The sequence below is a fragment of the Oenanthe melanoleuca genome, chromosome 7 (genome assembly GCF_029582105.1).
Source record: "Oenanthe melanoleuca isolate GR-GAL-2019-014 chromosome 7, OMel1.0, whole genome shotgun sequence".
Lineage (NCBI taxonomy): Eukaryota > Metazoa > Chordata > Aves > Passeriformes > Muscicapidae > Oenanthe > Oenanthe melanoleuca.
Genome location: NC_079341.1, coordinates 33433430 through 33458482, shown reverse-complemented (window position 1 = coordinate 33458482; position 25053 = coordinate 33433430). Strand labels below are relative to the sequence as shown.

The following is a 25053-nucleotide window of genomic DNA, read 5'->3' as shown; positions in this document are numbered from 1 at the left end:
ATTGCCAGCCATGCAGAAGCCACCACAACCTTTGATATTATTAGATACGGTGTTTTCAGAGAGATTTTCTCTCCAGCAAAGGGTCAAAAGTGACATTTATCTCCTGTGATTATTAGATACTTGCTAGGGCAAGAATGTGAGTCACAGCTCTGAGCCCAAGGTTCCCAAGTACCAATATCTTTCACCTGGGTTTTTCTTGTGGTCCTATCTCCATCTGAAATCCTTCATTTTGCCATTTTTCTGTGGTTTCTGTTACAAAGGGCAATTCTTTGGCAGCCACCAGAGTGATCTGGTGCACAGAGCAATGGTCTACTGGTAAGTAGTGATCCCTGTACTCATTTAGTGGAATCCACCCAAAATCACCAGGAATGGCATTGCTAAAATGATAACCATACCTATAGTTAAGTCTTTGGTTTGATGTGTGTTTTAAGGGTTAATATAATATAATATAATATAATATAATATAATATAATATAATATAATATAATATAATATAATATAATATAATATAATTATAATTATAATAATATAAAATAACTGCCACTAGCGTAGGTTGTGAAACCATTGCTGCTCGCTGGGATGAAAGGCACCATATGTGAAACATGTTGCTGATTTCTTATCTCCAGAAAAAACAAAGTTAATAAAGTGTAGAGGGACAGAATGACTTGTCTCTGCTGTAGGGGCAGTGTTTCATGGGTTTAGAGAATGAGGGTAGGTCCCATTCCCTCATTCCCTCACTATATGCAACTTTAATGAGCAGTGCTGAACTAAAATGTCAGAATTTAGTTATAAGGAGGAAAGTTTTTTTTAAAAAGTCCCATAGAATGTGACTTTTTGCAAGCATTCACCCTCAGTTGTACCATGCACACATCTCGCTGCTCCAGTGCACAGCCTATGGAGTTGTGAGAGAAATATTATTTCTCTAACAGTGAAATGTGCTTCCCAGCTAAGGAGATGGCCACATCTCCCCCATGATAATAATAATAAAAACCTCACAGACCAGCAGAACTCAACCCCTCCTTTCCTTTTTTGGAGGGTGGAGGGAGCAAAATTCCCAATGAATGTTTTTTGTGGGGACAGCGAGCTGTGGGACAAGAGGACCCTTCCTCCCAAGCGTCCAGAGCATCCAGCACCCAAAGGACCCCACCCTGGGTGAAGTGAGGGACCCCCAGCCTGGCCCCCCAGCCTTCCCCTGCTCACAGGATGCTCAGGAGACACAGCTTGCTTGGAGCAAATGCTGCCCAATCCCCAGAGTGAGTGTCCAACATGAGCATCTCGCCCAGAGGATGATCCAACAGGATCTTCCCAACATAAATGCTTCCCTGAGATTCTCCATCTCCCCTTTCCTGCCCTCCTGCCTCCAGTGCAGGACTCCCAACGAGTTAAAAGTGTAAGAGCTGCTCAGAAAGAGGTCAGCTAATAAATGATATCGAAATCCTAGTCCCAGATTTTCTGTTTCCAACATGCTGCGCCACTAACACTGTGACACTTTGGCAAGATGATGGAGAAAAATCCCGCGCCAGCTGACTGATGAGCACCCATCTTTTTTAATTAATTGGGTTGAAAAATGTCTTGTGTCAGTTTGAATGTAGGGGCTCTTTCAGCTGCGTTTTTCTGGATACTTATATAGAAATATCTAACTGCAGATTTGAGAGCCCAGCGTGAGGCCTCATAAATGATAAAAATATGTATATATTAGAATTATACACACACACACATGCACATATTGGATAAATTGATACTTAAACATATATGTGTGTATATAATGTTCTGTTCTCTGTTCAGAGAGATATTTATAAATAGATTTTATATATATCTATCACTATTATTCACAGCTCTGAGTGCATGTGTATTGTAAAATCTGTTTGGCTTTTTTTTTTTTCCTGATATGCTTTTTAGTTTTTAGCGGAGTAATATATCTGATTTCTCTTTAAATTAAATGAATTTATTTGTCTGCCTTCCCTTAATGGAATCAGTTTTGATATACTCTTTGTTCATGCTGTTACAGGCTTCAGTCTAAGGGCTCTTTGTATTAACTTTTTAAAGTTACATTACAAAGAGGTTTTAAGATTTCCCAACAGGCTTTTATTTAACCAGGGCTTTTGATCTCAAACCTGCTGGGGCCTAGTGAAATCCTTACCAATTCTCCAGTAACTCCTCACTATTGGAATTTGAAAAGACCCACCTGAAGGATTTAACTCGCTGTATGGCTTCAGCCATCCTTTAGATGCTTCTATTCATGCAGACAGCGAGGGGGTCGGGGGCACCCTTTGTGATCCTCCAAGTAGCCTAAGGTGCCCTTTGCATAAGTTGTACTCCTGAGGAAATAAAAATCAGGAGGACACAAACCTATATACCTTATTTCCTGCTATCTTTACTTAAAGGAGGAGCACAGGGGGTCTGCTTAACATCCTTTGCTACCTAAATACCTTTTGGACATGGGAACTCAATAAAGGAACTTTCATTGCATCCATTACCCTACTGCGGTGCATAGCAAATTAGATTTAAAAGGGTACTTTTTCCCTTACAGCTATTTCTATCATTTTCTTTAAAATTTCAATTTAGTGTCTAGTGACAGAATATTCTGTAATGTACATTAGAACTATATAACACCAATTACGCTAACTGTGAACATTATTTCAAAAGAATTAGTTATATTAAGTTATAGATAAACCGTTGGGGGAAAAAAAAAGGTCAGGTTAGGGGGAAAAAAAAGGAGCTGTGTGATAATGTTTTAAAGGAGCAACATGAAGTGAATGCTCTTTTCATTTTTAAATCCTTTCATTTTGCATAACCCACACTGAAATTTTGCTACTGGCTTGGTCTTGGTTGTTTAGGCAGGGGGGTGGCATGTCACTGTTTTAGTTTACAGCTACAAATTGTGGTGTAAAACCTACAGCTGGGTCTTGTGGTTGTGGAGAAACATCATTTCCTCCATTTGGAGGGAAATGGAATTGCAGAAATCCATGAAAAGTCTTTTGGCAGACACTGATGACCAGTACACAGGGAAAAAAAAAAAAGAAAAAAGGAAAAAATGCTGGCAGACCAAGCCTGAAAGAATATAATAACTAAGCACATTCTTGTCACAGTTTTGGTTGTCTGTTTTCTTTCTCATGACTGTACCACACATGATATGTCTGTTACCTGCATTTTTTGTCAGCTTGCTCAGATTAATTCCTTTTCTATTTCAGCCCTATGCTAAAATAAAAACACTCCACAGACTGCAAGAGAATCTAAATGTACCTTCTGTTTTCATGACTCTTATTTTCATTTGTCTATTTCCTACTGGTTTGTGGGTTGGAGGAGTTTTGAGTGCTCCTTCTTTGTGTGCAGTTAATCTGGATGTGCATTGCATTGGAGACGTTTTTGTGTAGGTGAACAAAATAAAAAATTCTCCATTTTAATCCTGATTTTTCCCTGCCTTAGAACTGGTTCAAGGCTTTTGCTGGAACCACGTGTGGTTTGGTTATTTCAATTTGTAGGGATTCCTGGCAAATCATTTGTGTTTGTTTGACGTCCTGTGGGATCAAACTGCCATGAATTTTGAATGATCTAAAAACTGTGTAGTTTACTTCGGCTAAAACCTCCTTCCACTTGAAAACATAAATCAGCACAGTTGAAATCTAGTCAAGGTCTTTTTTTATTGCTGTTTCTGTTTTAACACTTGGGATTTGCCTCAGCTCCAGCTTGAGCTGAAACATCTCTGTGCTGGTCTTCCAGAAGAAGAGGATTCTTCTGTATCCAGAAGAAGAATGACATTACCACTAGTCAAGGGCCAAGTTGCTGAGCAGAGAACAGTCCTGACTGTCCATCATCAGTGATGGGTCCTTGGGCAGACCCTGAAATGTGCCCTGCCTAGGACTGCACCTTCTGCAGGCTCACTCAGGGTGGGTTTTCCTGTTTTGGGGCCTTCTCACACTGCTCGAAATTTCAATGCCTTCACAAAACCCATCGGACTCCAAGCCAGTGAGAGAATCACAGAATCATTTAGGCTGGAAAAGACCTCCAGGATCACCAAGTCCAATTTAGACTTTTGTTCAGGACTCTTTTAACTTTCAGCTGCAGCTCCAAGTGGAGTTACAGTAGGAGCTTTCACTTTTTCTCCAGCAGTGAAGTGAAATTGGAAGCAGATGTGAACACTGGCATTGTCTCTGGGGGACAGATGATGTTATTTCACCAGCTTGACATCTGTTGAGACTTGATTAAACCCAAAGCGTGCTGGGCTGGTCCTGCTCTCTAGATCCTCTGAAAAGGGATTTGTCCCACCAACTGTATTTGGGGATTCAAACCTCCCTTACAAACCTGAAGCCTCTAAGCTGGGAGTTTCAAATTGGACTTTTTTTTTTATGTTCAGAAGATGCAAACTACAATGGAAAGGTTTATATCTTTGTGGCATGGATGTGAGGCTTTAAGTCCATCTTTATAAAATAGTGGCAAAGACAAATTGAGAAGGGAAGGAAGAACTTCTGACTGGCAAGGCCTGATGATACTTTTGAATGTGTATCCATATGTGCCCACATGAAAATGCCCTAATCCAAGACCTTTATTCTTAAAAACTTCCTGACAACTTTGCTGGGCAGTCATCCTTGCCCACCCCAAAAAGGGGGAAGCTGTGTTCCTCAAGCACATCTTTTCCACCGTGCTGTACCCATCACTCTGTGTCTTGGAGGGGTATAGAAAACCCTAATTTCCATGTGGATGGCCAGGGATGCCTTTGTGGAGGGAGCAGCACCGGATGCTGCCCAGATGCCTGAATAGCCCCCAAGAAACCAAAGCATCCCAAGTTTTATTCTACCAGCTCCCCCTGTGACCTTTGGTAAGCAACTTAACCTGTTGTCCTCAGGATCCCCAGTAAAATGGGAGACCTTAATACTTATCTGGTGGGATAACAGTGCTTAATACTTACCTAATTGGATGACAATACTTACCTACATACCTCACAGGGGTGTTGTGAGGATTAATTAGCTAATGTTTGTAAAGTGCTTTGGAGATGGAAAGCGGTATATAGTGGTGCTAAGCACTGCTACTCCATGTCAGCATCCAGACCTTAAAATGGCTAAGGCTGCAATAAGGGTTTTTATACGTTTTAAAATAAGCCAGTTCTGCAAGGCATCCGGATGCTGGGATTATTTTTAGGCAGAGATTTCTAAGAAAGTTGGGAAACAGAAGGGTATAATTATATGACCTGAAACCTTTTGTTGTTCTTTTTAGTTGACCAGCTAAACTATCTTAGGTGTTGTTTGATGAATTGTAAAAACTGTATGTTGGAGTTTAAGACATATCAGTGTTTACTCATGGCTGATCAAACAATGTTCGTTGTAATAAATATCTTTGCTACAATTTGGACAAACAAATATATTAAATAAGCCAGAGGAAATATTTATTCCTGTGTTCTTTCTTTCTGTATTTCTTTCTGTAAGCAGCTTTTTTTATCACTGTAATTCTGCTCTTGTTCCCATTAGGGTAACTGAAAGGTAACACCGCTGCAGTAAATGGAATTACACCAGATACAAAGGCATTATGTGAGAACAAAATTATATTTATATGTGGTCTGAAATGCAACCTGACTCTTGGCTTTAAAGAAAAATCAAACCAACCATTCCTAGAAATATATATAAATGCAACTTTAACAGAAATTGTCAAGCTCTTTGTTGAATCCTGCTTGTTTCATGGCAACTCCTAAACAGATTTTGCAAAAGGAAGGTCTGGTATAGCATAGACCATATTTTCCCTTTCGCGGGAGGAAACTTTGCAAGATTTTTGCCTTTAAATATTTTATTTGGTTCCCAATGTGGGCTCTCGATCCAAGAAAGCAACTTTATAGTTATCAAAGCACCCATTTGTATATTTTTTTGCTAGAGCATTTCTTCAGATCTTTTCCTCCTCAGTGTTAAAGAGAATTCCCACAAATTCCTAAAATCTGTTAAAATACAGAACAGAGTGCTCCCATTGGTATGTTGTATGTTGGCTATCCCTGGTAAAGAGCCTGTGCATTTTCATCCTGGATATGCAGAAGAAATTTGATCTACTGCTGGGCTAAGCACCAGGATTTGGTTGGCTCTAGGACCAATTCTTACATTTGTGCATTGGGCAAACATAAGAATGGACAACACTTGAAATAAAACCTCCCCCAAACCCTTTTGTGCGGATATCAGGTTATTTGAAAATGTGATAGGGACCATTCACCATATCCTAGGGTGAGTGAAGGAAAATGGCACCAAGAGGAAAACCCATCCTAAACCCAAGCACGTTGTTGGTGTCCCAGCTGCCAAAACAACTGCAGAGTTTTGGGGGAAGAGGGCCAGGAACCCAGGTATGGTTGTTGGGAGGATATCTCCCAGATTAACTGGTGTTTGGCCCTTCAGCTGCCATGAGAGCCTAGTGTGAGCCCACAGGTGCTGAATCCAGCTGTGGACCACAGGAGGAGGTCAAGGATGACTGATGTGGTCACCATCGAGCTCACCAAGCTAATGCTTATATAATGTATGCATGTGAGTATAATAGCTATGGAGCACTTGGGGCTCCTGAGGAGGAGCTGAGGGGACTTTGTGTTTGGGGAGAATTATCTGTATCTAGGCAGCAGAATTTGCAGACTTGGAAGCTGGGAGATTTGGTTGAACTACAGGATTTTGCTAACCCCTCGGTGCCCGTCATTAGCATTTCCCAGAACAGGAATTCTTGCCAAAATGGAGAGGATTGCCATAGCCAGTGCCTGGAGCTAAGAAGGTGAAATGCAGACAGGGAAAAGGTGGGGAAAGACAGGGTTTCAATGGGGCATCAAACTATCTTTTCTTTTAATGACCTTTGGCAAATCAAATAAGCACAGTGTAAAATGGGATAAAAACCCATTTCTACTGCACTTTAGGGATGATTAGAGATAGTGCAGTGCCCAGGTGCCACTATGATGGAGGCAGTCACAGATAGGCAGAGCAGCTCCCAGTGGGACTATGCTCTGCATCATGTGGTGGGAGAGCACTTCTGTTATCTCTTTTTGCCTCAGGAGACCTAAAGAAGATGTAGCAGTGGATAGTTTTGTATACCTGGATTTAATCTTCTCTCTCCTGCCTTACCCAAATGAACTCCATCTGATGGTGTAGTACATATCTCCAGCATATTCACCAGTCTGGCAGCACTTCTTTGAAAAAGAAATGTTCTGAGAGGGAAGCACAGCCCAAAGTCCACCTTCCTGAGCAAACTGTGCTTGTCGTGCCAGCAATGAGTGACTTGTGAATCAACCAGCAACACCTGAAATTGCTTCAGTGAAGTCTACCAGAACTTGTATTCCAAAGGTTTCTTTCCTACTCTAATAAGTGCTTAATAAATAACAATTTCTATTAAAAAAAAAAAAAAAAAAAGAAAAAGTAGTGGTCATACAAATAAGACAGTGCTACTGAACAGGAGACCTTCAAGGAGACACACAGTATCTGGTCACTGAGGCTGCTTCTGGCAGTCAGAGAATCACAGAATCATAAAATCATAGAATGGTTTGGGTTGGAAGGGACCTTAGAGATCATCTGCTTCTAACACCCACAGCACATCTGGGCTAGGATTTATTCTATATTAAAAAATCTCAGTGGTCCCTCTCTCGCCTTTGGCCAGGTATTTACACACTTCCCTGGGAGCAGCACTGATGTTCCATGGTCCATGACCACCCTAGGGAGCCAGACTGGCCAAACGCCCAGCCAAACCTGGGAAATCAATCTCCAAATGGTTCCTGGAGGTGTTAGCCCCAGCCTAGAGAAAGGATTTAGGGTGTGGGATAAGAAATATTGGGAAAAGTAGAGGCATAGCAGCCTCAGGGGGATCTGGATAAGACACCAAAAAAACACCCGAACAAAATACCTTAGTACTGCTTTTAATCATTGCTGCTGCTGTAGGTGGTCAGATACAAAAGATTAAAAAAGAGGACAAGAAAGGGCTGTCTTAAATTAAGCATTTATTCAAAGATGGCCTAAATTAAGCAAAGGACAGGATGTGCAGGATGCTGAAGTCTGTGTCAGACCGGAACCCTCTTGTTTCTGCCTCAGCCTCATCTTCATCACTGCAATGAAAAGTATTTGTGCTCTGCTCAGCGTGTGTGGATTTCTTCAGCCCTCAATGGGATTGTAGGGAGAATCAAAGTGAAGAGTCCTCTTTAGGTCCTCAAGAAACAGAGCTTTCTGCTGGTTAACCATTACTTTGCATTTTCCCTTCCTTACAAAACGACTGAGGTTAAACATTAAGCGCCTGCAGTGAAGGACACCTGTATTTGCTGGTCCCATTATGCAGCTCTACTGAAAAGGCTTTACAGCTGTCTAAATTAGCATAATTAAATCCACATCAATTAAAAAACCTCCATCATCTCTTTCCCCTTCAGATGCAGATAGTCACATTTGTCTAAGGTGCTAAGTGACAAAGGAACTTTTTAACAGTGGAAGCCCGAGCTGAAAGGAAGAGTAATACGGGTTGTATATTGGCCCAAGGTTCACCTTAACACCAGTGGAAGTGATTAGTGGGTGCTGCTCTGCCTAAAGAGGTAGAGCTGCCTTTTGCATGACAATGATGCCAGGACCCAGAGCCAGGCATTAGAGATGTGCATTTTACAACAGGCTTTGGCTTCTATTGCTCCTTTATACCCCATTAATGGGGGGAAACAAAGCCTGGCATGATTTGGCCAATTTCTCCCCACCCTACTTTCTTCCCCTTTTTTGTTTTTTTGGGGCTTTTATTTTTCTTTTTTTTTTTTCTTTTTTTTTGGTAGTTTTGTTTTAGGGTTTTGTGTTGTTGTGTGTGGGGAAGCCCCAGTGACCCCAGGATAGCAGCAAGGCTGCGCTGTGTGATGCCAGCGAAGAGAATTCCTCCAGATGAAAACTGACATGGGGTTCAGGGGTTAATTTCTGGAACAGGCACATTTGCATACAAATGAAAAATGATGGAATTTCTGTTCTCCTAAATTTTCAATGTCATCAGCATCAAACAGCAGTCAGTGCTCCCTTGCTGTTTGAAGAATATTCATTACTTCAGAAGAAGGGGCACCTTGTTTGGTATTAATCTCCTCTTCAGGTCAATGACTTAATTTGCTAAACTCCATCTGAAGTGCCACTCACTTTTTTATTTCTCTGCTATTCTTTGTTATTTTTCATAACATGTTCTTAATACTTTTTTTAATTTGTAAGGGGATACACATCCCCAGCAAATGCAAGCAGGAGGAAGGACTGCCTTTATTTATTTATTTATTTTCACCCAGAGAACTCAGCACCCATCTGAATCATTTGTAGCACATTTTGGTGTTTGCTTGCCTTAAAATTCATGGGGTTTCAGCAGAAAGAAAATAACTTGTGGACTCAAATGGGAAAACAAACATTTTTCGTCCAAAACTGACATTTTAAGGGACATCTGGTGCCTTGTGCAGCAAGGTTATGGGGTGTCATGCCTCTAACAAAAGGTAACAAGCGGCTAAGTGATTAATCCCCCAAAGAAAATCATAATATTCTTTTAGTTCCTGTCTCTGGAAATTCTCATCTGAAACCACAAGGCTGAGGATGTACTCGAGGAAACTTTTGTGCTAGCTCTTATTTCCCCATTGTCCTCCCCATGTCTGCCAGGGGCCTGAGGAAGGATCCCATTTCCCTCCGTTTTTGCCCTTCATGGTTATAATTCTTCTCCCTGAATAGGATTATTCAGGAGATCTTTAGATCTTCAGAGCTTGGGGGTGTTCTGGGAAATTGGCCATTCCCACCCTGGGTGCTCCTGGCTGAGGGTCCCAGGGGAGGGTGGGTGTCCCTGTGGGGTGGGAGCCATCCAGCTCATGTGCAAGGGCTTAAAAAACCCTCAGAGTCAGGATTTGCCCTATAACCTTTTGTTTTTATATGCCTTTCTGAACTTCTCAGTCAGACTTTTTCTTGATTCTCAAAATAATGGGTTTTTTTGTTTGTTTGTTTTTTAATTATTAATCAGATCTGATTTTTTTGGCATGAGCACTTATGGAAATGAAGCAATTGCACTGTCTGTTCTTCTGTCTGTCGCCCCTACTAACTTTTGAACCTCTTTGCCAATATCTCTCCAGTTTGTTAACAGGCTACAGAGCTCAAAGGTGTGAAGTGCTTTCCAGTTTTATTTTTTTTCCCTTCCATATCTAACTCTGAAATGGCAAAATTTACTGTTGCAAATAGTACGGACGGCTAAGCTTTTCTCTGGTTTTGTTGGTTTTTTTGGGCTTTTTTTTGGGTGACTTGCAAAGGGGAAAAGAGGTGATCTGAGGATTAATTCCCTGTGTATCTCTATCAAGGCTGTTAGCAATTAACCAAGTCACTCCAGATGCCTCCAGGTCCAGCTGGGTGAGGTTCAAGATCCTTGGCAAAAAAAAAAAAATCAAACAGCAAACTATGTGCACATAGTATATACAAACAACTTGCATGTAATTGCCACTTCCTGCCCTTCTCTTCATGTAACCTTTCTTTAAACTGAGAATTTTTGAGGTTTTTCCATATGTGTAGAGCGTGTCACTCAACGGGGCTGTAGTCCTGACCAGGACCTCGAGCACTTGAAAAATAAAAATAAACAGGGGCTGATGGGGGGGAGCTCTATTCCTACCTGGAGCATTAAGTTAAGAGTGTCTAAGGGCCTTGATCCTCAGCCCCAGCCAAGCTGGATTTAGCATATTAAGGTGGGGCAAAGGGGGCTTTGTGTCATTTTTAGATCCCCTTATCCCAGGCTGTGCAGCCCTGGAGTGATGGATGTGCTGGGAGGTTGGGATGGCAGAAGGGCTGGTGCAGTTGGCCCAGCGCCATCCGGAGATCCTCTCCACCAAGGGCAATTCGGGGGTGGTGGGATAAGCCAGCTTTGCAAAGGCAGCTGCTCTGGGAGCCTGGATCTGCCTCACATCCACAGAGAATGCGCTCGGCACGGAGAACTTTCTCTGTGGGAAGGCTTGGGTGTGGGGATGGATCCTGCTCTGGCATGTCTGTGAGGAGCTGGAGATGCTCCCCTCCAGCAGTTTGTTGCTGTCGGAGGAACAAATCAAGGAATTGTCAGATAAAGCCGAGAGAACCAGTGAAAAATCAGCATCATCCAAAATTCAGGGCCAAAGAGTTACAACTGCCCCTGCCTTGTGCTGTGAAATCCTTCTGCCAGGGGGGCTGGATTCCTCCTGACTCACTTACTTGACAAAATACAAAAGCGACTCTCGTGAATGCTCTTTGTGGTGGAAGGCTCAGGATTCTGTACGAGGAGCTGATTCTTAGTCACATCTGTCTGTCTTGTTGTGTGAATATTGATAATGAAGTCAGAAAGAGAGACTTGTCATTGTAAGTGCCTCAGACTCTGGCACTTGCCTGCTCGGAGGGAGGCGGCTCTGCTGCCTCGCTGCTGTCGGTGATGTCGGTTTGTTGAAATAATATGTCTCTGCCAGCTGAGAATCTGGCCTTAAAATGAGAAAAGTTGAGATTCCCATTGTTGAATTAGTTTGGCCACATTAAAAATACGTTGCTCTAGAAATGTGTATATGAATATGCTAATGTTTATTTTGCTAAATGTGCTTGCCAGGATGTGCCATGTGGCTGAGTTAGTGTTACTTTAAGAATCCTAATTTTTTGCCTTTTCAGACTTTGGATCTTTTAAACTTGTAAACACAGCATTTTGTTGGCAAAAGTCTCTATGATTTTATGCATACAGCTGACTTTTATCTTCACTTTTTGCATCACCTTAATACTGAAAGAGAGAAAGCACTCATCTGTTTATGATAAGTTTATCAGAAATACTCCAAAGTTTTCCATGACTAAGATATTATATTGTTACAGTGGCTTGCTACGGGGTAATTTCTAGACAACAAACAGAATATTTCAAAGCCCAGATGTCCTGTTTAGACAAGGGGTTTTATATTGATTAGGATCTGCTTTCACCTAACATCGTGTAGTAAATATCACAAAGACATAATTAGAAAATTTGGTACAATATTTAGTCCTAGTCCCTGTGTGCCAGAATTGTTTGACTACTAAGAAACTGGAGCTTGTTTGCATCCCAGTGTGTTGTGAAATGCAAACTTCAAAGAAAATATTATATCTCCCAACTCCAGCTCGTGAGAGTCTTGGAAGTATAATACAGAAAGGCTTAACAATCCCTGCTGAGGAAAGGGCAATTTGACACTGAAACTACTGTTAAAGCACCGTTGACACACTGGTGGGCAAAAAGTGCTTATTAGAGAAGTCTAGTTACAGTCTCAGGAGCCAGGCAGAGAAAATGCACCCGAGTCATTGTGAAAATTGGCAAGTTGCACCCAATAGATGTGTTTTGTGTATATGTCTGTGCTATTTTTTTCCCCCCTCCTTAACTACACGTATCTCCATGTTTGCTTCGTAGGCTTTCCATAAGATTGGGCCCCTTGCGGTATTCAAATAAAATATTTAGATTTGCAAAACTTCTGGAAGCCAGATTTTAAGGGAAAAAAGAAGTTTTTTGTCAGATTGTCAATGTCTGAATTTCATCACAATCTGTTCAGCTGTTTGTTGCAGGCAGGCGTAAAACATAGTGGGTAAGTGTGTGTTTGTACTTCTTATACATATTGAAAGAGGGCTGCCTAATCCCCTTGATGAGGAAAGCTCTGTAAATTATATACATCTGCAGGCACTGTGCATGGGTAGTACAGAAGCAAAGAGGCAGATCAGCAGTTTGAGGGAGCAAATAAGAGTTTTCTCGCAAAGTCGGCGACTGGGAACCTTAGAGCAGCCCAGCCTCCTGGTGATGTCACTTACTTGTGGGTTTGTTTGGGGTTTTTTTAAATGACCTGAATGTTCTGCCTTAAAAACTTTGCCTAGGAGGCCCTTCTACGCACTCAGGATTCCTGGCAAGAGAAAAAAATATTTGCTGATGACAGCTCTGAATATATTCCCTTTAATTGTCACTTATGTCTCTGTCCCATCCTCTGCACTGTGCTAAAAATAGTAATTCGGGTTGATGGTTTCAACACCATCTAATGTATGTATATTATTGCATACAAAACCTACATAAAAATGTCAGGAATGAGACCTAAGCCAGGAATAAAATTGAAAATCACAAACATGAGAGAAGACCCAAATAATGAGGGTGTTGCAGGGAAATGTTATATTGATGTCTCTGTGTAAATACATGCAGAGCAGTAAAAGACCCACCACCTTCCATGCACAGAGGATTCCTAGAATATTATTTGCCTTTTTATTTTTTTTGTAAGTATGTAGCTACTTTTTATATTTATCCTCAGCTTTCCCCTGCTTCCTTTAATAGCATGATTTGCTAATCATGCTACAACACTTGTAAGGTCAGTGCAGAACATATTTTCCTGTCCATTTTGCAGAGGATAAATTTGTCCAAATTGTGCAGCAAGTGTCTTGTAGAAGTGAGACTAGGCACCAAGGATAAAATCCCTTTGATTTCACCAAGGCAAGGATTTTTTTTCCAGGAGTTTTGTCTCCACTTTTCCACTCTGTATCCTATGTTCTGTGCATTCTGGACTTTTGTTGCTACTTGAGCCAAGTCTTGGCTCATCAGGTTAAAGGAAAGTCTGACAAAGAGGCAGCAATGGTAGTGCTAATGTGACACCGTAGTTATGGTTTTGTCAGCATTTCCATTATAAACTTCTGTTTGCAGCAATTATAAATCAACCATGAAAAGAAAAAAAAAATAAAATAAAAAAAAAAAAAAGAAGAAAAGAAATCACTGTGAAGTAAAACTTGGCATACCAGAGTCCAGGAGGGAATTTTGAGCTTTTGGAAATAATGGCTTCTGATTACCATGGACAGGCATGACATGATGTGCAAATATACACTCCACATTGCACTGGAAAAAATCAGAACAAGTGTCACCACTTTGTCATGGCCAAGAGTGGGAGGAAGGAGCATCTTCCTGACTTTTGGAAATGCAAAAAATATTTTGTTATTCTCAGAAACGTCCTATTAATCCCCTTAACTACTTCTTAACTTTTCCTGTTTGCTTTGTATCATCCCACATCAGGGAAGGCCGACGGCTGGCTTTGGGGTTTGCAGTGGATCAGGCAGTCAGCTGGTGTTGATCAGCACAGCCCCACCCAAGTCCAGTGAAGAGAGGTTGGCTTTCACCAGCAGGCAGTCTGACTTTGGATTGCCTTTCCACGGGAGGCTGCAGCATTTGCTACCCATTTGGAGCACCAGCCAGAGTTTGTTTAACTTTGGAAGTCCATTCTGCCACGCTGATTGAATTCCAGTGGCAGGATAGGCAGAAGTTGACTTGAAAGATTTATTTTGCTGAGGATATTGTTGGTTACTTTTAGGTTGTATTGTGTTCATATTTATTGTATTGCATTCCAGACTTTCTTCTGCACAGCAGGGCGATGGAGCAGGTGGTGCTCAGCCAGTTTACTACTGTCAGGCTGGTCCATGAGACTGCAGCTATCACCTACCCTGCACCCAAACTGTGATTTCGCAGGATGAAGCTGAGTCACTGCCCGTTCTGGGTCAGGGCTGTCCCTGGGACGAGCTCCCTCCTGCATCATCACCCCTCATGAGTCACACGAAAGTCGAGCTGTTGGCTCGTGGGAGCAGCATTCCCCAGCAGCCAAGCTGGAACTCGAGTCCTCAGTTCTGAGTTCAGCTTGGAAATAATGACAGCGTTGTAGCAGCTCTGGCTTTCTGTGGTGCTGCTAATAATTGAGTGCTAAATGTGCAGCAGCTCTGCAGGAGTGTCCCAGGGTCAGGTTATGGGGGGCAGGCGTCAAAACAAAGGCGCGGCAAACTCGAGGTGACTCGTTGAATTGCGCGCCCGGGGTTGGGTCTAGGGAGGAGAAGCAGCAAAACTCCTTGCTGGGGTTTTTTTAGATGTGACATTTCAGTGATGTACCAACAGAGGAAATTTTGCTTGCAGAATCCTGTGAGCAAAACACTTCTGAGAATGTATGTATACAATTGTTTAAAAAAACACAGGGTTACTGACACAGATGCCAATTTGGTAGGGCATATGGAACATTTACACTTGCCTTTTTCATTCTTTCTTGCTACAGCTGGTACTGATTTAGTATGTGAAATTTTACTAGCAGGAGTGCTAATCAAGACAGAGATTTCTGTGAGGATTTAGTCATTTATGTGGAGGAAAACTATGGGTACCATTAAAAAGTACAAGATCATCTATGAGAGGAACATTATCATTAGCAACTTAATTTTTAAAGCAAACAGAGGGAAAAAAACTACTGTCTTCAACAGCAGCAGCAGCAAATGATGTTCTTGTAATATTCAGTCATGCCACCTCTCTAAGTTTGTGCTAAGAAAATTTGAAATTCACTTGGAAAAAAAGGCAGTAGATTCTCCAAGTGTTTTTTCAACCAGTGTGATAGCCTGTTCTGCTACATCAAATGAATATGGCTGGGAATGGGATTAAATCCAAAAACCACATCCAAATCCTGGATCTGTGTTTGAATCTGAGGCCTCCATTCAAACCTAACTCTGTGATGGGGCTGCCTTTCACCATCTTGGCATTTGAGAAGGGGCCAACAGTATCCCACATCTAAAATCCAGAGTTTGTAAAAATTCTCTTCCTTTTTTTTCAGGAATTGCAATCTGGGCCTGGAACTGAGACATTCAGATATTAAATACCAATTCTGGCCAGTTTCTGATGGGACAAGAAATATTATATTCCACCAAGAAGGCAATGAGGGAATGTTACTTGTCCAAAGAGGTGATTTTTGCGTTACACACGGCATAAAAAATTATGCCAGGGTTTAACTGCCGCTTCCTGCCAAGATTATTTCAGCACAAACAGCGACAGAATAGCTGCTGTATGTTGAGTGTGCTGTACAGGTGGCCCAGTGATACAGGAGAGCTGAGCAATAAAAGCCAACATCTGTGTCTGGAGGTGCCTGCGTGCGCAGAGCCGTGGGCTGGTCCCGTGGTGGGCGGCCAGCTGCCCGTGCCCACGGCTCTGCCCTCGTGGAGAGATGTCAGAGGAGCTCTCCCTGCCCTTTCCCTGCTGCTTCCCCAACGAGTTTGGGGACTCTGAGGGAAGGCAGCGTGAGGATGATGCCCCCAGGTGCTCTGAAATGTCTCGGGGTTTGCCAGTCAATATGCACAGTAAATAAATACCTGCCTGCAACTACACAGGAATTCATCTCAGCTTCTCAGAGATTGGCTTCATGTTGAGCTTTCTGAATATCTTTGCAAGCTGCTCTGCTTTGCCGTGACAGGCACTCTTTCCTGAGGCAAGATAACACTGAGCAGGGTTTGGAGAAAGAAACCAAGGCCCCTTCATTTGTTTCAGGAATGCTAGTGGCATCCCAAGTGCCTCTCTTGTTGGGGAAGGCAGAAAATTTTAGGCAGATTCCCAGATATCATTGGATTCAGCAGCTTTACTGCAGTGCAGATGGGAGAAGTCTCCTTTGACCCCTACAGGTAATGGCTCTCTTGTGGTAACTTCACAAATGCTGCAAGGTTATCTCATGTATTTTGGGATCTATAAGGGCTTAAACTTTCAAAGGAGCCATGATAAGTTGGAATTAAATTCCTTTTTTCACTTTCACAACACCAGATTTCATTTAGTTATGACTAAAAATTTCCCAACATTGCTATTTTCCAGTATCCCACCTTTTTAATCACTAGCAGAAAAGCTGAAGACTTATTGTAGAGCTAAAAAGAACTACATGACTCCTGGATACAACAATGACAATTTTCACTTAAAAGGTTTTTTTCCCAAAATACATATACCACTAAACGTGGTATCTCCAGGGGGCAGGGAAATGGCCATCAGGCTAATTAGCTGAAGGCAAGCAAAACCATGGGGAAAAGGAAAAACAGCATTTATGTTGGCTCGAGCATTGCTGCTTGCACTAAAACTGCCTGGATGTCTGTGAAAACTATGCAGAGGTGATTCTGCTTTGTGAACTGTGAGAGTGGGTCAGCTTCTTGTCTGATGGCATCAGACATCCCAGGTCTGGTGCTCCCTTCTCCAAAAACCTGAAGCACTTGACTTGTATTGTTACACCTGTCCAAACTTTTTCCTAACATAGCAAGGTGAAAGAATCTAATATTGGGTCAGAGCAGGAACATCATAGGATTTGCCTCTGCCTCCCAGAAAGAAAATGAAGTGAGTCATGATGGAGATTTCACTGTTGCCATCAATAAGAACAGTTGCATCACCAAAAATGCGCAGTACAGCGAGCTGAAGTCTTAGACAGTTTGTGATGTTTAAACATCTTAAGCACTGTTGAGCGTTTTCTCTACATTTCTTGATATGGCACTGTGGTTTTATTTAAGCAATCCCGAAAATCGTGGCCAGCTGCACCATCTGCCAGAGATGATGCAGGATGGGTGCCTCCAGCATGTCAGCGCTCAGATGTCATTTAAAAGGGAAATGCTTTCTGCACTGGGAAGAGGGCAGAGACAAAGAGCCCGGGCAGGCAGCAGGCTGTGCTAAGTGGAAACAAGAATTGATACCTTTTCTAAGGCCTGACCCGAACATCTGAGTTCCTTCCCTTGGGGTTTCTCTCCCCCAAATGTTGCTCTTTTATTTTAATGTGTGCGTGCCTGTCTTTTTTTTTTTTTTTTTTTTTTCCTTGGCACTCACAGACCCAAAAAGGTTCTGAGAGATAAAGACCCCTCTGATGTGGAACAGGTGGCTGGCGCAGGTCACTGAGCACGGGGGTGGCTGTGACAGGGAAGCGTGTGGCGGTCCCACCTCGGCGCGGGCGCGGCGGGGACGCGCTTGGCATTTAAAGGTCAGTCCCTGGCTGGTCCTCGGCACGTTCCCAGCAGCAGGTGACCTCCTGACTGCTCTCCCATCTCACACATCCACCCGTCGAGGAGCCAGGCTGCACCTTTACGAAACTGTTTGCAGAGGAACGAGGCGTGATCACAACTAAGCTGAAGGGTGTCATATTCACTTTGCCACCGACATGAGGACCAGTGGTTGAATATTCGATTACATGTCAGTCACAGCACATTAGGCAATCTTCCAGTCTGCCAGCTTTGCCCTTCCCAGATCCCAGCTAAGTGTCATCAGGAAAGAAGTAGCACTGTGAAGGCAGGATTGGCTTGCTCTGGGAGCTTCATTCCCCATGAAAAATGTCCTCTTATTGTTGCAGTGGCTCTATTGGGTCCCCCATACTCTGGAGAGAGAAGGTTGTTCATGCCTCCTGACTGTGGATTCAAACCACTCATGGTGCAATTCCTACTCAAATTCATCTCTGGATCCAAAGGTATAAATGTGTGCAAAAGCAGCAAATGTTACATTGAAAAATTAGGGACCTGTCATTCCAACTACATTACCAAAAATATTCTGCTCTTTCAAATAAAGTGGCTATAAAAACTTGTTGCTCTGACCAAGCATTTTCTGGACTGTTTTGCTTGCAAATTACTGAGTGAAGATATGCTAGGAGTGGAAGTTAAGGACTGTGGACAATTTCCCACTTTGCTTAAGCCAGAAAAATCCCATCTCAGCTCCAAAAAGGAAACTACTTTCCAAAATCTCTTGCAGAAAGTCCCAGTTCAGCTGGAACGAGCTGCTTTGTTTGTGCTCGGTGGTTTCTGGAATAATAAAAAGCCCTGTACGCCATGCCGGCAAGCACAAGCACCAAAGGATAATGTGGGAAGATAATTCCTTTTTGGAATTGGCATTAGGGGCTTATTATGGTTTTTGTGAAGTATCCTCCACCTGTTAGCAGCAGCCACGTGAGAAGTAAACGGGTGGCGTTCCCACTTTGCATCTTCTGCTTCCAAGGTTGAGCTGAGCCTCCTGTTTGGAGAGTTTCAAAGTGAATTTGAAATCAAAGGAGACAACGCTGCCGTGACTGGGCGGGACATTCATAAGCACAACTTTAGCTTTGTCTACTTTGATTTCAGATTCACTTTGATTGTTTTTCTCACAGGAAGTGCAGGCATCACAAGACTCTTGGTAGCAGCATCACCATTAACTTTCCAAGTGACCCTTACTATTTAGCTAGAGAGACAATAAGATTGTGGTGGGTGTCAATGGGAATAACCTTTATGATACTTCCAAAGCTTCAATTCTGTCCTCGGGCTCCACAACTCCAAGAAATACTTAGAGGGAGAGACTGCCTGCGGAGTGAGGAGTGCAGTGTGATGGATGAAACAATAAAAATGACACTGCTGGTGAAACTGAAAGTTTATGTGTTGTGCCTGTGATTGATGTCAGGGTGCTGGCATCTGGACCCTGTGTCATTACGGTGCAGCATGAGACCCTCTGTGTGTCAGGGTGGCTGCACCCATGGCTGGTAAGTCCAGGGAGGTGAATTTGGCCTGCCTGGTGTCTGGAGAACGACCACCTCCATGAGGAATTGTCTGCAAGGATTGAGGGCAGCTCTCAACAAAAGAGTGAGAGCTCTCCATTTTGGGTAGCTCTTGGAGAAAATGGTGTTTTCCCCCTATATCACCCAGCTCCTCCTTGCCCATGTTTGAAGAGGGCATTCTCAGTGCTGACAGCAGAGCTGTTACAGACAGAAGGACTGGGCTGAGAGCAGCCAGGGAAGTGCACCTTATTTTTAGAAAGAAAGATGTGCCTTGACAGCTTGCCAAATGCCACATCTGCCTCTCTTTGCACCTCTGGGTGAAGCTGAACAGCAAGGTGGTGAAGATGAGCGAACTTATCCATTAACTGTGTGAGATCCACTCTCTCCTTTTCTGAACAACAGCTGTAGGTGATTCCTGACTGGAAGGACCTCCTGGAAACCCCATCTGCAACACCTGGGGGGAGGCACAGCTGTGAGCTCCCTGTGGTGGGGTGAGGAGCACCACGCCACTAACACCTCAGATGGGCTGGGAGGAGGATGGGGAGCATGGGCACTGGTAAATTGTTTCATTTTCTTCCCCCTCTGTAGCCAGTTGTCTTTGCTATTGGAATTTTTTTTCATCTTTCGTGATTTCTCTCCATTGGGGAATGCTGATGAGACTGTGCAAGCCATGGTTGCCTTGGAATTGGCTGTTTCTCAAGAGTTGAATCTGTCCTTCAGCTGACCAGGCAAGTCTAACTTGGTTTATCTGATTAAGTGGAAGGATTTGGGTGTTGTATCTCCAGTGTTGCATTTTTATTTCCTGCTCACAATGATATTAAATAATAACCTGATGGTCTGCAGCTATCTTGGTGGGAGTATTTTGCCTGTGACACTGAGTCTGTATTTTGCATGCAGCACATTGGCATTGTGTAAATGTTCTGAACAAGTTCTATTATCTTTGAATCTACAGAAACAACAACAGTTATAATTATAGTCTGAAGATGCTGTAGTGTTTCAAATGGGCCTGCAGTAGTAGTGCTGTGATGAAAACACAGTGTGTCCCTGCAGATTTTGCTGTGTTCAATGACATCATAATTATGTTGCATTCAAGCTTAAACTTCTGTCCTTAAACATAAACAGCTTGTGTGAAATCTCTTAGGTTTTCCTTCTGATTCCTTGAGATAGTCCCGGACTAAAATTAGTTGAAGCAGTGAATAAGGTAGGGTGGGGATTTTACCGTCTTTGTATTGGGTTTTGCTGTGGATAAGTTGTAAATAGTTGTGTTGTATGATTTGAAAAATGAATGAATGTTATTTAAAAGCTCCAAATGGGCATCTTCTGCTTGTCAGGTTGTGATTTTCTAGTCCTGGGGTATTTGACAGTCCTGTGATTTGTGATAATGGAATTACTGAAACAAAAAAATTATCAACAAAGATGTGGCATTGTGAGTGTGCAAAACAAAGCTTTTATTTCTGGAGTGAATGCACTTTTAAGGGTGAAATACCTCAGGCATGTGTTCTCAAGTGTGGCCTTTGATGTTAATCTACCTGAGCCTTCTCCTGAGTGGAGATGTGAAACCACAGCCCAGTGGCACAAATGTGAAAATCTGAAAAGTGTCCAGGCACCCACGTGCCTCTTGTCTTCTTTAAAACTGACTTCATGCCTACTTATGCTTGTTTGTAAAGTGCCCAGAAAGATTCTATCTTGTTTCAGTTTTTCCTTTAAATTGTCCTAAAACACAAGCTCTGCTTGGATCACACTCACTAGATGCCCAGAGGTTTCAGTTTCTAGAGAAGACTTTTCCTGCCCAAGTCCTGAATTCCCTGTTGCTCCCTGGGGATGCAGCACTGTGTCCATATCCCTCTCTCCCACTGGTGAGCAGTGGCATTGCTGCTGGTTCTGTAGCACTGAGCCCACAGCCAGAGGTGTTAGGAACACTAGGAACCACAGTAACATCTAAAAATAACCACAGTGCAAAATGGGTTGAAGAATAAGGCAAGAATTTCCCAACAAATATCTAATTACTATATTAAAAATATTTCTTTCATGTAAGACTTAGCTTAACTAACTCTGTAAATTAAATGTGGCATCTTTCTAATGCTTCTCTGAGTCTCTGTGATTGTTTTCATTATTGTTACGATTGTAACTGTTACTAGAGTGAAATTATTTACACATAGAGCTAAATTATTATTTTCATTGCTATTCAGCTCCTGGCTGCATTAGACTGGTACTCTGCAGCCACAAACCACCCATCCTCTCCAAACCTGCAGGTTCCCCCATCTCTGGGAGTGGCTGTGACCTGATGTCCTCTGCCATCACAGCAGAGTGGAGCTGCTTTGGGCTTTTTTTGCTTCATGGTGGCACTGAGCCACTCTCTGCCCACTCTGGGTGCCTTCAGCATTATTGTTCTCTTTTCAGGATGCCCTTTTCCATGTGGGAACATGTGCTCATCCTAAAAAAGTATCCCTTAGTGTGTGACTCCATGCAGGTTCCATGGGGCTTTAGAGGCTTCCATCAAGTTTTAGGACCTTTCTCCTATTTTATTTGCTTTTGGTGAACCTGGATAGCATGGCAAGATCCCCAAACACCAGATCATTGGTGTAACCACTGGGTGGTGCAGCACTGACCAGTAGGGCCACAAAGGCTGATGAGGTTTGAGCAGCAGAGCTCATAATGACCATGAGTTTGTGGCACTTCACCTTTAACACATGGACAGACACAGTCCCGTGGATAAAGTGCTCGTGTGAGAGCCAGGAGAGCAAACTTTGGATTCTGGATTGGCCCCTGCCTTGCCTGTGACCCTTTATGGTTTCTTCCCTGGTTTTGGCTTTGCTGTTTTCCTGTCTGAAGGAGCAGGGATATAAGGGTCAGGTGTGGGGGTTGCCACGCCACATCCTGATTTGTGAGAGGTCACAACCATCGTGTCTGAGATCCTAATGGGAGATTCTGGAGAAGGGCAGGGAGTTGGGCAGGTGCTTGTTTGGAGCAAATCAGCATAGCTCAATTAAAATCAATAGATTTATTCCATCTGGAGTGATAAAGGCTTTCCCAACAGTTAAACCACTGGTCCTTAGGTAAGAGGACTTGGGGATGCTGATCCTTCTCTCCCAGGAAAGGCTGATTCCAAAAACATGAATTTATGAATAAAAGACTGTGGGCTGTGGGATTTGTTACAAACTAGAAGGATGTGTGGAGGTGAATCATAGAGCAATTTTATTTAGAAAATACGGAAAATGAACTAGAAACTCTCGAGTTACTTTCAACTCCTTGGCAAGGGCAAATTAAAATTGGCAACTCTCTGTCCAGCAATATAAAAGCATTAACATCTGCAGAGCTTCTGTTGGTAAATCTATGGAACAGATTGAGTAAAACTGATACAAAAATGGAGCAGGCTTTGGATATGAGCAGCTTTCAAAGCAGATACTCTTTCTAGACTTGGTCTTCTGCTTGTGCTGGTTTAGATAAACTTTCCTAGTTGGCCTACTTCAAATCTCAACCTGGATGCTCTTAAATTTTAAAAAATTACCCCCCATTTCCAGAGGTAAAACAAGCTGACATAAACCCAATTTTAAAGTATTCACAAAAAATTATTAAGTGTTTTAAAAGCATTTCAGTTACAAGAAAAATCACAGCTTAATGCAGGGAACTTTTGCTTAGACTGGGCCTTCATTTCCAAAATCTGTACAGTAATATGACACAATAGAGTGAGGTGCTGATTATGCCACAGATAATGTAGTTGTTAATGATCAAGTTAATGTTAAAAGCCATTACTGCTCATTGACATAATTCTCAGAACATTATACTGGAGAAGTGCACCTTTTGTGTAGCAACAAAATGACAAAATTGAAATGTTAAAAGTTGAGTGCCTGAATAATAGCCTGTGAAATCATTTAGACAAGATCATTGTTGTTGCTATTGTAAAAGAACCAGAGAGTGACAGAATGAGACAAAAAAAGGAGGGGGAGGAAAGGATAAAAAAAGGCAGGCACCAGAGTGTCTCTTTGCTGAAGGGAGATGTAAGGTAGAGAGGATTCCTGTTCTTCTGTCTGCCTCTGCAATTTGGAGGGTCTTCATCTAACAACAGAGCACCCTCCTCTGGCAGCTCGCCAAAAATGACCGCCGGGATGGGGATGGGGACAGGACCCTTCCTGAAGCATCATCCCAACGCTGGGCTGGGAGTCTTCAACAGGCACGGGGGAAAACCTTTTTTTTTTTTTTTTTGACTGCTTGCCAGGGAAATCTAGGACAGTGGCCCCAGCGTTATGTTAGGTGAAAAAAAAAAAATTTAAAAAAAATCAATCAATAGTGGAGTGGAAGTTATTTCTGTTTTGCCCTGAGAGGGGGTTCTGTGCAATTGAATTGGGAAGATCATGGGCTGGGACCCTTTACCTTAAACCTGGAGGATTTTGCAGGTCACTTTAGAAGAGTCTCTGAGCCCTGTGCCACCCACGGGCATCTCTGACTCTCTGGGCTTTAATAAACCAGAGAAAGAGTGCAGAGTTGTGGTAATGGGCTCCACAACAGACAGACTATTAAACGCCTGCAGTGGAGGGACACTTTACTGAGCAATATACTGTACAACAAGCCTGTGTTAAAACATTGACCCACAACATTTGGTCCATAAAAATAGTTACATTCGCAGGGACTCCTGGCAGTGATAGTTTTAATGCAGGGTCTGTGTCGTGGTATAAAATAAATGACTTCCGACATTGCAGTAAATGCTTAAAAAGCTCCACTGAAAACCTTCCCGTGCAAAGCAATGAGCACACGCTGCAAGTACCTGCAAGCAATGGCACTGTCGTTCCTGAACCACCCCAATGATCTGCTTTTGTGCAGAAACACCCTTCAGCCCAGAAGCCAGGCCCTCCTCGCTATCCCTGCAATGTCAGGCAAATCACTGTGAAAAAGTGTTGAAGGGCACTTCACTGGATTATGTTTTCATCCTGGATTTTCCACAAACACAGTTTTCTGCTCTTCCAAAGAGTCACCTGTATCAATTGGACTTGGTTTGTTTAGCATCTCCCAGCACAAAAATATCATAGAAATACCATGCAACCTTTTATGAAGTTGTTTCTTTTTATTAACTTCTAGTAAGGGCTAATAAACTTGGGGCAAGGGGTTTTGGTGTCATTTAATGCAATTTACCTCCTTTTCTCCAGCATGAGCCAATTCCAGCCATTTTCTTGTTTGTTTGTTTTCAGGTGGGGAGGTTGAAATCTCAGAACACCCATCTCAAACCATCCCTCCAGGCTGCCAGCCCTCACTGTTTTCCTCTCTAAAGCATTAACTTTCCTGGAGGGCTCTGATTATTGTCCTCCTGTGGTTCCTGTAAGCTCCCACAAAGCCATCCAGTACATTCTCTGCCTCCAGTGACTGTCTTTCTCAGGATATCTTACTACAGGGTCTGCTACTCTTGGCACCCTCTTCCTGTGACCCCAGCCACTATTGAATTAAATCTCCTCCATGGTTTGGCTATGAATTGCAGCCTAAAGTCCATAACTAAACTGTGCATGGTATTGGAATTCAGCAGGAGCTGGGGCCAGCGATTAGGGATGGTAGACCCTGCCACTTTATCTGTCATGACAGGAGGGAAATTTTAGGGAAGGAAAATTACTGGCAGGTCACAGTTTGGAAGGAAGGTAGCACTAGTACAGAGCTTCAGTTTTCTGCTGTGCTCACTGCTGTAGTGTGAAGGGTTGTGCAATTCCTTAGGAAAAGTTAGAGCTCCACAGAAGGGATTAAACCTTTGTCTACTGCCTCTTGCTGTGCAGATATGGATTTTTTTTTTTTTTTTTTTTAAGGTATGATCTTCCAGCTTGAAAAAGCAATTTTGTTTCCTTCTGTTTTTCAGGAAA

The 25053-nt window shown here is 42.7% G+C and overlaps 1 protein-coding gene across 4 annotated transcripts in view; it reads left to right on the top strand.

The window, feature by feature from the left end:
• GTDC1 (glycosyltransferase like domain containing 1) overlaps positions 1 to 25053 on the top strand; it is a 284555-nt gene that overhangs the window by 177787 nt on the left and 81715 nt on the right. The window contains exons 11-12 of one of the 4 annotated variants that reach the window (XR_008840915.1): positions 15527 to 15654; positions 17538 to 18273. The exons of 1 other annotated variant lie outside the window; for it this stretch is intronic. Coding sequence is in view for 1 of the 3 variants with exons in the window: in XM_056495912.1 (XP_056351887.1) it covers positions 15527 to 15568 (42 nt within the window). In the remaining 2 variants the exon portion in view is untranslated. Of the gene's footprint in view, positions 1 to 15526; positions 16946 to 17537; positions 18274 to 25053 lie in introns of those variants that run through there. 2 more of the 4 variants (XR_008840914.1, XM_056495912.1) reach the window with 2 other exon arrangements.